Source organism: Narcine bancroftii, chromosome 14 (genome assembly GCF_036971445.1).
Source record: "Narcine bancroftii isolate sNarBan1 chromosome 14, sNarBan1.hap1, whole genome shotgun sequence".
Lineage (NCBI taxonomy): Eukaryota > Metazoa > Chordata > Chondrichthyes > Torpediniformes > Narcinidae > Narcine > Narcine bancroftii.
Genome location: NC_091482.1, coordinates 4,611,349 through 4,624,768, shown reverse-complemented (window position 1 = coordinate 4,624,768; position 13,420 = coordinate 4,611,349). Strand labels below are relative to the sequence as shown.

Genomic DNA, 13,420 nt, shown 5'->3' with positions numbered 1-13,420 from the left:
ATTTTCCCCATAGCGTACTGTGCAAGGTATAATGTGATAAATAAATTATAATCGATTTCTCAACTTGGATTATTGTTGGAACATTGTGGATTCGAGCAACAGCATTTTCTCAAGCATGAACACGTGTTTGTCTGGTGGAAAAAGTGAACCTGGAGATTGGAGATGGTAAAAGTCCCAAATCCTGGTCTGCATGGGGAAAAATACGGTTGCAAATGCATTTATTTGTGATAAGATCACCTGTATTAAGCATGGTTGCTTGTTGCGGCTGTGCATCTGTGGCACTTATGCAAGCATGCACACACGCAAAAGCCCACTAAATTTAAAGTTTGAGAGTTCATATTCCTGTGGGGTCTGGATTTCTGGACTTTTACTGGAGCAACACAAGGCATTTAGACAGCCACATGAATAGGCAAGGTTTTGGACCTTGTTCTGGATGAAGGACTTAAATTGGCATCATGGTCAGTGCAGTCATGGTGGGCTGAAGGGCCTTTTCTGGTTCTTCTATGTATAGGTGAGGGAAAGGAGCCTTGGGTCTGGGTGAAGGTCAGGGTTCTAGTTAAGTGTAGTGACAAAATGAATCAATTGGGTTCTGATGAAAGGTGATCAACTTGAAATGTTAATTGTTTCTCTCTGGAACTGCTTGACCTGATGAATATTTCCAACATTTTCTAGTTTTAATTTGGATTTCCTACATCTTAGTTTTTTGCTTTGGTGGTAGAATTTCCCCAGTTGGCTGGTCCATGAAAGGATAAAAAGCATCCTCCATTGATGGGGTAGATAGAAGAGAAACCAGGAAATGTGGCCTTGATTTGGTTAAGTCTGAGTTTTCTGTGTCCTGCTGTTTACCAGAGACAAATTCCTTCTTGTGATATATATCTGGTAGAGAGGATGCCGAGGGCACTGAAAGGTTCCTGATCATGTTGGACGTTTGGATCTGGAGCTTGGGCTGTTGATAGTTTGGACTGGACTCTGTGTGGCTGCAGGAGGGCTGGAGGTGAATCCACCGACACTTGACGACTCTGAGGTGTCTCTCTTTTGCTTTTCTTTCCTTGACTGTAAGAAAAGCACTTCACACAATTTCTACCGATGGTGAATCTGGCTGCCTTACGGCGGGCAAAGACAAGTTCTGTGTAATATTACACTGTCTTTATGACACATGACTATAAAGGAATCGTGAATCTTAAATTGGAGGGAGATGTGGTCTATACGCAGGAAAGCAGAGGGAGTGTATCATGGTTACTTCCTGACCAAAGGGGATTCTGGATAGTTAACATGTCAGTGAAGACGAGGATGTTGTGTTAATTAACAACATAATTTATTGTAACTATTTTTAGCCTACATTTATTTATACACGGATGGATAAATTAAGATGGTGCCAGTGGGAGTTTTGCAATTCTTAAATTCTCAATGCACAGCCAATGGGAGTTAAGCTATCAGTATAATGAATGAGAATCATCTACTTCAGGCTATATCAATTAAGTTTTTAATCCTATACATTTTACATTTGAGAGACAATTCTTGTAACGAGGTGAAAATAATCAGCAGATTAGCACCCGAGAACATGGGGGTGCCCCTGTCCAGTGGTTCTCAACCTTCTTCTTTCCACTCACTTACCACCTTATGGCGTTCCCTTTGAACTGTGAGTTGATGTTTCGCTTTCATAAGAACACAGAAATAGGAGCAGGAGTCGGCCGTTGAGCCTACTCTGCCATTCAGTGAGATCATGGCTGATCGGATGATGGGCTCATCTCCTCCGACCTTCCTTTCCCCCCCATATCCCTTAATTCCCCTACGATGTAAAAATCCATCCAACCTTGTCTTAAATATATTTACTGAGGCAGCCTCCGCTGCTCCAATGGGAGCAAATTCCAAAGAAAAAGGTTGAGGGCCACTGGCATAGTCCATTTCATTTTCTAATTTGAAATATCAAATAAGTTGGGACACAAGCAAGTGGGGAAGATGCCAAAGCCAGGACTTATAAACAGCTGGGGAGTATGATAACCAAGCCACGGCTAAATGATGGTGCGTGTTTGCAATAAGGTAATTGGGCAGTCTGAAAATTAATTGTGTTCCCAATTCAATTTATAAATTTGATGGATGAATGATCAGTGGTTGGTAGATTGGAAAAGCTGGAATGCAATAGAGATCTAAAGATATTTTGCTAATGAATTTCTTGTTTTTCAGGTACAGTACAGTGACTGCATGGAACATGGCGTTCCCTTTGAACTGTGAGTTGATGTTTCGCTTTCATAAGGACACAGAAATAGGAGCAGGAGTCGGCCATTGAGCCTACTCTGCCATTCAGTGAGATCATGGCTGATCTGATGATTGGCTCATCTCCACCGACCTTCCTTTCCCCCCCCCCCCCCCCCCACCATATCCCTTAATTCCCCTACTATGTAAAAATCTATCCAACCTTGTCTTAAATATATTTACTGAGGCAGCCTCCGCTGCTTCATTGGGAGCGAATTCCATAGATTCATCACCCTTTAGGAAAAGCAGTTCCTCCTTATCTCTATCCTAAATCTACTACACTGAATCTTAAGGTTCAATTAATGTTGCTGTAAAATCCTGTAACATAACAAATCTATTGAGCTATTACACTTATGGGTGTTGACTGTGCCAGTTATCTGGAAGAGGTTTGGTTTCTTTATTTCCATCTCCACCTCAACAGTAAAACCTGTTAGATGGGATTCAAACAACGAGCAGTCTCAAGCAACTGGCAAAAAAAATCGTGGAAAATAAATAAGTAAAATACGGAAGATTAAAATTGGCAAGCCTTGCCATTAAATTTACATTTTTTTTAAATTTAGGCATACAGCACGGTTACAGGTTATTTTAGCCCACGAGTTCGTGTTGCACACAAACATGGGGAGAACCTACAAATTTCTTACAGCGCAGGATTCGAACCTTGATCCAGTCCAGATCGCTGGCGCTGTAAAAGTGTTATGCCAACTGTGCTGCCCTAGTTCGCCAATCAGGCAATATAAGCACCCAGAAAATTCACTTATCCAGCATCTACCAATCCGCATAGGTGCTAGATATCAGTTCCAAACCACCAGTGCAAGCGTTGGCCTGAATTGGGATAACTGGGGCTTTGCAGGACTGGGGATTCTGTGATGAAGCAAGAACTATTGGTTCCCTGTTTTGTTAACTGCTAATAAACATGAGTGTCCATTGAGTTTAAGCACAGAATCACTTTGGGCTCATGTGGGTGCCTCTCCCAGTGTTGAATCTGTCTGCTGACACTCACTGAGTGATGTGGTTGAGGTATGGGGAATGGTGATAATCAAAAGCAAGAGTGAAAGAAACAAGGTTAATTTTAAATGCCCTTGTACATGTATACAGAAAAAGCATATTACATTATCCAAGGTCTTGATTTCTTTGAATTATTATTTATTAAATGCACTATTATTTCAACATTTGTCATGGACTGAAGTATACTTTCATCTTTTTTGCAGGGATATGGAACACTGTGAAAAATTTGAAATATCTGAAAACAATGTGAATAGAGGTCCAGAAAAAATCCGACCGGAATGCTTTGAGCTTCTACGCGTTCTCGGCAAAGGTGGCTATGGGAAAGTAAGAGTTTTCTTTCTCTCTTCCTTTTTCCCCACCCTCCCCCCATCCCCTCCATGTTTACGCAGACTGAGAATTTGTGGTTAGTCATGGATTGAGTTAATTTTCCCAGTTTCATTTCATGGACAATACTGGCTGATCGTTTCTTTGAGCATCTGGCTCAGCTTTTTGCTCCCTTCTGTTTCCCTTCCCATCAACATACTGGTACTTTCTTTTGCTAATACACCTGGATTAATCAAAAAATGATATGGTAAATTAAGCTTGTTATTTCAGATTTTTATCCATTCCCAGGATAGGGACTTTTCAGGTTGAACCAGCTTTTAATTGCCCTTGATTCCCTAACAAAGCTATTAGGAAGAAAGTTTGAGGATTTTGATCTGTCACCAGAGAACCACAGCAATACATTTCCAAGTCAGTTCAGTCTGTGGCTGGGAGGCCAATTTTCAGATGGTAGTCATCCTATGCTTTTGCTCTTTCCTTCACGCTGGTAGAGGTTGTGGGTTTGGAAGGTGCTGTCAAAAGGAGTCTTGGTGAGTTGCTGCAGTGCGTCCCGTAGATGATGCCACCATCATCACCCTGTACAAAAACAAAGGCGAGAAATCAGACTGCTCAAACTACAGGGGAATCACGCTGCTCTCCATTGCAGGCAAAATCTTCGCTAGGATTCTCCTAAATAGAATAATACCTAGTGTCGCCGAGAATATTCTCCCAGAATCACAGTGCGGCTTTCGTGCAAACAGAGGAACTACTGACATGATCTTTGCCCTCAGACAGCTCCAAGAAAAGTGCAGAGAACAAAACAAAGGACTCTACATCACCTTTGTTGACCTCACCAAAGCCTTCGACACCGTGAGCAGGAAGGGGCTTTGGCAAATACTAGAGCGCATCGGATGCCCCCCAAAGTTCCTCAACATGATTATCCAACTGCACGAAAACCAACAAGGTCAGGTCAGATACAGCAATGAGCTCTCTGAACCCTTCTCCATTAACAATGGCGTGAAGCAAGGCTGTGTTCTCGCACCAACCCTCTTTTCAATCTTCTTCAGCATGATGCTGAAACAAGCCATGAAAGACCTCAACAATGAAGACGCTGTTTACATCCGGTACCGCACGGATGGCAGTCTCTTCAATCTGAGGCGCCTGCAAGCTCACACCAAGACACAAGAGAAACTTGTCCGTGAACTACTCTTTGCAGACAATGCCGCTTTAGTTGCCCATTCAGAGCCAGCTCTTCAGCACTTGACGTCCTGTTTTACGGAAACTGCCAAAATGTTTGGCCTGGAAGTCAGCCTGAAGAAAACTGAGGTCCTCCATCAGCCAGCTCCCCACCATGACTACCAGCCCCCCCACATCTCCATCGGGCACACAAAACTCAAAACGGTCAACCAGTTTACCTATCTCGGCTGCACCATTTCATCAGATGCAAGGATCGACAATGAGATAGACAACAGACTCGCCAAGGCAAATAGCGCCTTTGGAAGACTACACAAAAGAGTCTGGAAAAACAACCAACTGAAAAACCTCACAAAGATAAGCGTATACAGAGCCATTGTCATACCCACACTCCTGTTCGGCTCCGAATCATGGGTCCTCTACTGGCATCACCTACGGCTCCTAGAACGCTTCCACCAGCGTTGTCTCCGCTCCATCCTCAACATTCATTGGAGCGCTTTCATCCCTAACGTCGAAGTACTCGAGATGGCAGAGGTCGACAGCATCGAGTCCACGCTGCTGAAGATCCAGCTGCGCTGGGTGGGTCACGTCTCCAGAATGGAGGACCATCGCCTTCCCAAGATCGTGTTATATGGCGAGCTCTCCACTGGCCACCGTGACAGAGGTGCACCAAAGATGAGGTACAAGGACTGCCTAAAGAAATCTCTTGGTGCCTGCCACATTGACCACCGCCAGTGGGCTGATATCGCCTCAAACCGTGCATCTTGGCGCCTCACAGTTTGGCGGGCAGCAACCTCCTTTGAAGAAGACCGCAGAGCCCATCTCACTGACTAAAGGCAAAGGAGGAAAAACCCAACACCCAACCCCAACCCACCAATTTTCCCCTGCAACCGCTGCAACCGTGTCTGCCTGTCCCGCATCGGACTTGTCAGCCACAAACGAGCCTGCAGCTGACGTGGACATTTATCCCCTCCATAAATCTTCGTCCGCGAAGCCAAGCCAAAGAAAAAAAAAAGAGTCATCCTAAGCTTTTGCTCTTTCCTTCACGCTGGTAGAGGTTGTGGGTTTGGAAGGTGCTGTCAAAAGGAGTCTTGGTGAGTTGCTGCAGTGCGACCCGTAGATGTTACAAACCCTTACTTCTGTACCTGTCGGGGAGGGAGTGGTTTTGGATAGTTGCCTATCAAGCTCAGTACTTGACCATGTTCTGCATGGTGCCAAGCTTTCTGAATGTTGTTGAAGCTGGACTCATTCTGCAAGCGGAGAGTATCCTCACTTAATCCTTGTAGATGGTGGACAGGATTTAGGGAGGTAGGAGGTGATTTACTTTCACAGGATTTCCCCTCTCTTGTATATTTTGCATTTGGCTACTCCAGTAAATTTTCTGATCAATGATGATCTCCCCCCCACCCCGGTGTTGTGACAATGGGGGAAATTCAGGGATGGCACACAACTATCTCACGTCCCCAGCGAGCTGCTTTCCACAGAGTAAGTTTTTATTCGGCGGGGCCTGCCCGCGACACCTCTGCAGAGACCTTGTGAGGGGGCCATGCCCGGTTGTCCCAGTGTTCGGGATGATTATCAGAATGAGCATTACAAGTTGTGCATTACCAGAGGCAGTAAACATTTCTTCGTCCTTTCTTTATACATCTTAAACATAGGAAAATGCTCTTCACCACTGATGTTCTACTCCACTTTATTTTCACTGGGACAGGAAAGGAAGGAATTTTTGTGAGATTGGTATGACCCATTGTGGTGCTCCATCCTCCTTCCGGTTCAAACCTAGGGAATAATTTCAGACCCGATGATCTTCAAACCAAATGCCCTTTATTAGCAAGCTTGCTTTGCTCAATTGATCACGGAGTCTCTCTCATAAAGCTTAGGTGTCTATAACCAAGTGAGCCCCAAACATGGTCCAAGGCTGCTGCTTGGACATCATTTGTCATATAAACGTCTATTTTGGCCAGACACTATTGATTAGGGGTTCACAGCTACCTCATGCTGCAGACGTGTCTTGAATCGATCTGGAGCACCTCAGCATTGATGAGCTTACTGGACAGTAATCTGGATGGTGTCTTCTACAGCCATGGTACTCATAATTTGCGGTGGTTATACACATAGTAAAGTTGGTCAAGCCATTTAACAGGTACTTTAAGTTGGCTCCTCTTGCAGCCATTGTATAAGACCGGACTGTTTATGCAGTTTACTTCAGTCCATTCTAGATTTGGCTGGTGAATTGTTACTATAGTAAAGTAGTGCATTGGCTCTTCTGCTGGGTGTGCTCTTTTACAGAATTCTTCACCAAAATGCTTTCCAAACAAGTAAATTCTTCAGTCATTATAGAAACTTTGGAATGTCCTGTTGCGAGCAATACGCTGATCACCACATAGTTTGATTTGTGAATGTTGATTGCGGGATTTTTAATCAAGAAACTTGGGGTAACTACTCCACAATTCTTCAAGTTGAGCAATCTTTTGTGGCCTTCCACCCACATTCAGTGGATCATGTCTGTAATTTCTTTGATCTTCAAAATGCTGCCACAGGTAAATCTTCCCCTTCATTTTCAGTCTTTTTGAATATTTAATTAAAAAATTTAAAACCACATTACATTTAATTAATAATGAATTATAAATATAGGCAAGACATGTGGTATATAAACAATCCATCCCTCCCTCCCTCCCCACCTCGCCCCACTCCCCACCTCCCTCCTAAGCACCCCAAAGAAAAAAGATTATCAATGAATATATAAATTCTAATCAGCTGCCGTGGAACCGAGAACCACCATCGGGAGCTATTGAGAGTTTAAATTTTCAAACCAACTTGTAAATATGGGCTATTTTCAGTTTTCTTAAAGGACAGTTTCCTTTTGTAATTCATTTGGTCACTGTTCAATTGCCACCAACACCAACTATGCTCCTTATGACCCCTTTGTACTCTGGTTCACTTCTTTAAAAGATATACTTGCATTGGAGGCAATCCAGATGAAGTATACATGGTTAATACCTAGGATGAGAGCGTTGTCTTTTTACTGCACTCCTTGGAGGTTAGAAGAATGAGGGATGGTCTTATTGAAACTTTTAGATACTTGTGAGGCATGAGAGGGTATATGTTGATGTTTCCACAAGTGATGTCCTGGGCTATTTCCATTATCCTTTGCAGGGCTTTGCGCTCAGGGACTTTGGAGTCCTGTACCAGACCATGATGCAGCTGGTCAGCACACTTTCTACTACACATCTGTAGAAATTCGCCAGCTTTTCCAATGTCATACCAAATTTCTGCAAACTTCTGAGGATCCAGGAAAGATCCTCTGATCTCGTGACTCCCAAGAATATTGGTGCTATGTTTATTACACCCTAAGGAAATTCAATATTCAGTCTGCACTCTTCACCTTTGCTGAATAAATATTATATATTATTGTTAGTTGATACATTGAGAAACCATACAGGCATGACACTTTGAGCAGGTATAAAAATGGTAAATATTCCAAGAAATCTGTGGCAATTTCACCTGAAATGATCACAGAAGGTATGTGGAATTTCTTGCGTTGCATGTCTGTAATGTCTGTAATGAATTCTAAGTATTTAAAGAGAGCTCACAGTTCGGCGGGCAGCAACCTCCTTTGAAGAAGACCGCAGAGCCCACCTCACTGACAAAAGACAAAGGAGGAAAAACCCAACACCCAACCCCAACCAACCAATTTTCCCCTGCAACCGCTGCAACCGTGTCTGCCTGTCCCGCATCAGACTTGTCAGCCACAAACGAGCCTGCAGCTGACGTGGACATTTACCCCCTCCATAAATCTTCGTCCGCGAAGCCAAGCCAAAGAAGAAACAATGAAGATGCTACACCCTGCCTCCTCCCTATTCGGAGCTCAGCATTCTTTGTCATTTGAGTAGTTGTCAAATCTGTGTGGCATGTGAAGAGGCCAGCTGACCAAGGCTGTCCTTGGATTGCACCTGGTGGCTGTAAAAAAATTTTTAAAAGTCCTCCTTTTATGTGGCCAAAGAAAAACATAATTTGGAGATGCAAATATTATGGCTGGGAATGATATCTCAGTTCACCAACATCAATGTAATGTTTGGGTCTACTGTTCAGAAAAATAAATGCATTTGGTTTCTTGCTTGCAGTGCAGCTTATAGCCAAGGCTAATGAGATTTGCGAGAGATATTAGTTGAATAGTTTGAAGATATTGCGAGTCACGACTTGTTCAAACGTGGTCCATTTGATTTTACTTTAACTGGGTTTTTGGAACAACAAAGTTGATACAACCAAAGATTTGTGGCATAAACTTCAAGAAATTGGAAAGCATGCTTTGAATTTCAATGGGCTCTGAGCAGTCGGGGAAGCAGAGATGTGCATTAAAATAAGAAGTGAGCACTGTAGATTCTGAATATTTTCCACCTTGGAACTTTTCTTTCCATTTGGTTACTTGTTTCAGGTTAATTGCCCGGTCTGAGAAGCCATTGATAATAAGTGGCTGAAGCTCCAAAACGCCTTTTAGATTTTCATCTGGGAAGTGCAAAGCATACCAAATAGATAAAAAGGGGTTTGGAGACAAGCGGGGCAGTGAGGAACTTAAATCAATGAAGTGTTCTAGAGAAAAAAAGTTGGTGAAAGGACTTCAAGATCCCCTGGATGTGATAGTTTGCCTTTTGAAAGTTCTAAGAAGTAGCAACAAGGATACAGAATAGTAATGTTATTTAAATAACATGAAGCCTTTGAATCCCAGTGTTTGGAGATGCCTGATGTTCTCAAGTATAAACAAACCTATCGTGAGTATATCAAGTCTGTAACTCAGGGACATAGTTTCAAGATTCAGGGGAACAGATTTAGGACTGTGATGAGGAGGAATTGCATCTCTTGGAGAGTAATGAATCTATGGAATTCCCTGCCCAAGGAGCCAGTTAAGGCTGCCATAAAATATAATCGGGGGGGGGGGGGGGGGGGGGAGGAAATTGAGGGTTATGGGGAAAATAAGTAAGTGGAGTTGAGTCCAAGGGTAAGATCGGCCATGAGCTTATTGAATGATGGAGCAGGCTCAATGGGCCAGATGGCCCCGACTCCTGTTCCTATTTCTTCTGTTCTTGAAATAAGTAGTTGAGAAGGCAAATAGAACACTGGCGTTTATTGTAAGTGGTTTGGTCTGTGCTGGTGAAGAAGTCTGGGTGAGACCACCCAGACTACTATGTACAGTTTTGGTCCCTCATTTAAAAAAAGTCGGACTAGATGCACATGCACACTACAGATTGCCCTGAAATTTTTATTTGCTGCAGTCACAAGGGTACATAAGATGTGCCAACTATGATAGTATAAATTACAGGTGCCTAACCTTTTATCTGGGATCGTTGGGACTGGACACCTGTTGTTGCATGGAATCTTCCGGATTTCAGAATCATTTTAAAATGCTCTCTTTAAGCAAATGTGATGATTCAAAATCACACAAAACGGGGCTTGGGGTGTTAAATGAATTTAGATAAAGATCATAATATCACTAGCATAACTTCAAAATAAATCGGGCTCAGACCCCCATTCCTGCCGCCTCTGTCCCTGCCCTCACTCACCTTTGGTGGAAAGGTGACTCTCGGCCCCAAGCACCCAGTGGGAGAGAAGCAGGCTGACGGCTGGTTCAGTGCAGGAGCAATGGCCATCTTCCTTATTCATAACCCTTTATGCAGCTGGAACTGCTCTCACGCTGGCAGCTGCGGCGGCGAGTGAACTCCGGGGTCGGGAGTTGGATGGGGAGGGTGGGGTGATGGACAGCCGGCTGGGGGCAAGGGCGACCGGATGGATGGGGCTGTTTGGTATGTGCTGATGAGGATCCAGTTACAAATGGATGAATGGTCTTCAATATGAGTCTTAATTATTAGCTTGGCTGGTATAATGGTGTTGAATACTGTTAAATATCTAATGAAAAAGTGCAGCAAGTACTTGCTGAAATTCTGGAAAGATGGTGTCAAGTAAGGAAAGATTAGACTTGAAGAGTGAAGAGATTTGTCAGAATAGATGCTGTGAATTTCTTTCCCCGCTTGTGCAGAATTGGAAGCCAGTTTCAGGGTGTTTTAGATGTGAAATTTCTTGCATCTTTAGAATTCTGTTATTAGGCATATTCAAGGGTTTTTTTGTAAAAAATGAAGAGTTATATAGATCAGTAAGGAAAGTATCTGGAAGGTGAAAAGTTGGCCATGATCTGATAGATTGGGAGACCGACCAGGTTTGAGGGGGCCACATACTTTTCTATTTCCTACGTTCTTAATGTAGAGTTTATGTTTGTTTCACTGTTTTAAAAGCAACTTGGATGTGATCATAACCACGTGCTCAACATTTTCTGCTTGGCAATAAATAACCACAATTTTTCGATACCAGTCACAATTAGTGATTAGGAGTCCTGCCGTTTTCTTAGAAGTACTGAGCAGAGTACATCCTAATCTGATCCATACACGGCTTCAGATATTGTGTCAATATTCTGTGTATCTGAACTTCACAGAGTTGAGTTGAAAGCCTATCCAAGGAGGAGATTTGACTGAAGCGCAAATCCTTTTGCAGTGCCTTTTAAAAAGCAAGATGCATCTGGGCGTGAAACTTGAGTACCAGAGGAATGTGCAGAACACTCTCTTTGCAGAGGTTTCCAGGTTTGACTGCCTCTCCAGTCTGTTCTTTCGAATCATCAGGAAGTGATGGAAGGTGTCAATAACACTACTGTCAAGAAGCAAGGGCATAAGAGATATGAGCAGGAATAGGCCACCTGCTTTGCCTTTCATAACGTAAAGGCTCATCTCCCCATGTGTCATTTTCCAGCGCTGTGCTCAAAACTTATGATTCCCTTAGCACCCAGAAATCAAATAGATTTGGCTTTGAAAGAACATTATGACTGAGCCTCCGTAGCCTTCTGCAGTCAAGAATTCCAAAGGCTCACCCTCCTGAAGAACTTCTTCCACCTTTCAGTCCAAATCGGTTTCTCCCATCATTCTGAAATTGCCACCCAACCCTAGACCAGCCAGGAAAGCATCTTCCCTGCATCTCACCTGTCAAGCCTTTTTCAGAATTTTGTATGTTTTGATGAGATCTCTAATTCATAACTCGAAAAGCACAGTTCCAGGTCTAACTCAATCTCTCCTCATCTGGTGAACTAGCTGTGTTTCTCCCTTATGACAAATGTATACATTTGTAGTTGGGGAGACCAAAACGCCAAGATTAGTCTCATCCTTTCCCTTTCCACCCCCGCCACCCAACTCTTGGTGTAATTTATTTATACTTGAATTGGGTAAATATACTGAAAAAAAATTTGTTTTCTCTTCTTGCCGCTTTGGCTAAGCTGTGCTGAAATGAGTTTGATGTAATAAGAGCTGGATATAATGCTGTTGGAATTCTATAGTGGATAAAATAAGCTTTTTGAAAGTAAGAAAGATTTTTTATTTTCTGGTTTGCAGGTTTTCCAAGTAAGGAAGGTATCAGGTGCATATACTGGAAAGATATTTGCCATGAAAGTATTAAAGAAGGTAAAATGGAAAATCATTAAACTGCTTTTCTTTCTGTGTTCTGAGCCCAGAATAATTGGTAATAACCCTAACCCTCTATCATTTCCCCCCCCCCCCCCCTCCCCCCCCATAATTTTCTGGAATGACTGTAGATTAAAACTTATCTCCAAATGCAGAGTTAGCTTCTGGCACCTAACCATGAGTATTCTTTCTCAAAATCTCTTTTAAAATAACTGATATTTGTGACTTGTCGAATTAAATCTGTGCTTTACATGTCAGTGCCACCCGAGACAAATCTGTTATAAAGGTTAGCTAAAAATAAAATTTCCAAAAATAATTTGCGACTTCGAAATGTTCAGGAAGCTCTCTTCAAGCACTTCATCGGCAAGTTCGCCTTCATGTTGGTTGTCACTTGAGTCATCTAGAGGATCATTTGTGGAGCTTGCTAGGTTTGAGAAATAATTTTTGAAAATTGAACATCAGAAACAGTTGAAATAGTTCTGTGGGTAAGCTTAATAAGTGTGGATGGTAATAACTGGACAAGGGTCAAATTGTGGCAGAGTTCAATATCAGGCTTCATATCGATCTATAAAATGATAAACTGAGAACTTTTTCTGTTCATAGGGTTTGGGGGTTCCAAATGCAAACAATGTCAGTTTAAAAAAATACACTCATCTCAAGACAGAATACAAAAGGGTGCTGTGCTGGATTCTCTCTTGGTCAACTGCTCCTGTATAGTTACATCCCTGTTATCTGGAATTCAAGTAATTGGCAAAAAAATTAGGAAAATAAATGGTTAAAAATTACAGAAGTTTGAAGATGGTGCGCCTTGCCATTAATTGTTCATTCATGCAACACACAGTCTCAAGCAACTGGGAAATTCACTTATCCGGCGTCTACCAATCCCCTTGGGTGCTGGATAACAGGAATTTTACTAGGCATGTAGAAGATCCACCAGAATGGCATCAGGGTTTTAAAGGGTTATGTTATGCTAAACTTTTGTATCCCTACCTTTAGCAGTTTGAGGATGTCAGAGTTGCTTAATATTTGTAAATTAGCTTTGACAATAAAAATAATGTACATTTTTGGTGAAACCCAGCGAGTGCAATCATTCCTAAAGTTGGGCAATATAGGAATATAATCAGAAAATGTAGGTGCTGTTCCACCTGCCACCCCCAAAAGATTGAGAAAATGGG

At 42.6% G+C, this 13,420-nt stretch overlaps 1 protein-coding gene across 9 annotated transcripts in view; it reads left to right on the top strand.

Moving 5' to 3' along the window:
* Nucleotides 1-13,420, top strand: part of rps6kb1a (ribosomal protein S6 kinase b, polypeptide 1a) — a 211,542-nt gene that overhangs the window by 155,509 nt on the left and 42,613 nt on the right. For all 9 annotated transcript variants that reach the window (XM_069910978.1, XM_069910976.1, XM_069910977.1 and 6 more), the window contains 3 exons: nucleotides 2,185-2,228; nucleotides 3,462-3,582; nucleotides 12,177-12,245. In XM_069910978.1, the coding sequence (XP_069767079.1) occupies nucleotides 2,185-2,228; nucleotides 3,462-3,582; nucleotides 12,177-12,245 (234 nt within the window). The remainder of the gene's footprint in view (nucleotides 1-2,184; nucleotides 2,229-3,461; nucleotides 3,583-12,176; nucleotides 12,246-13,420) is intronic.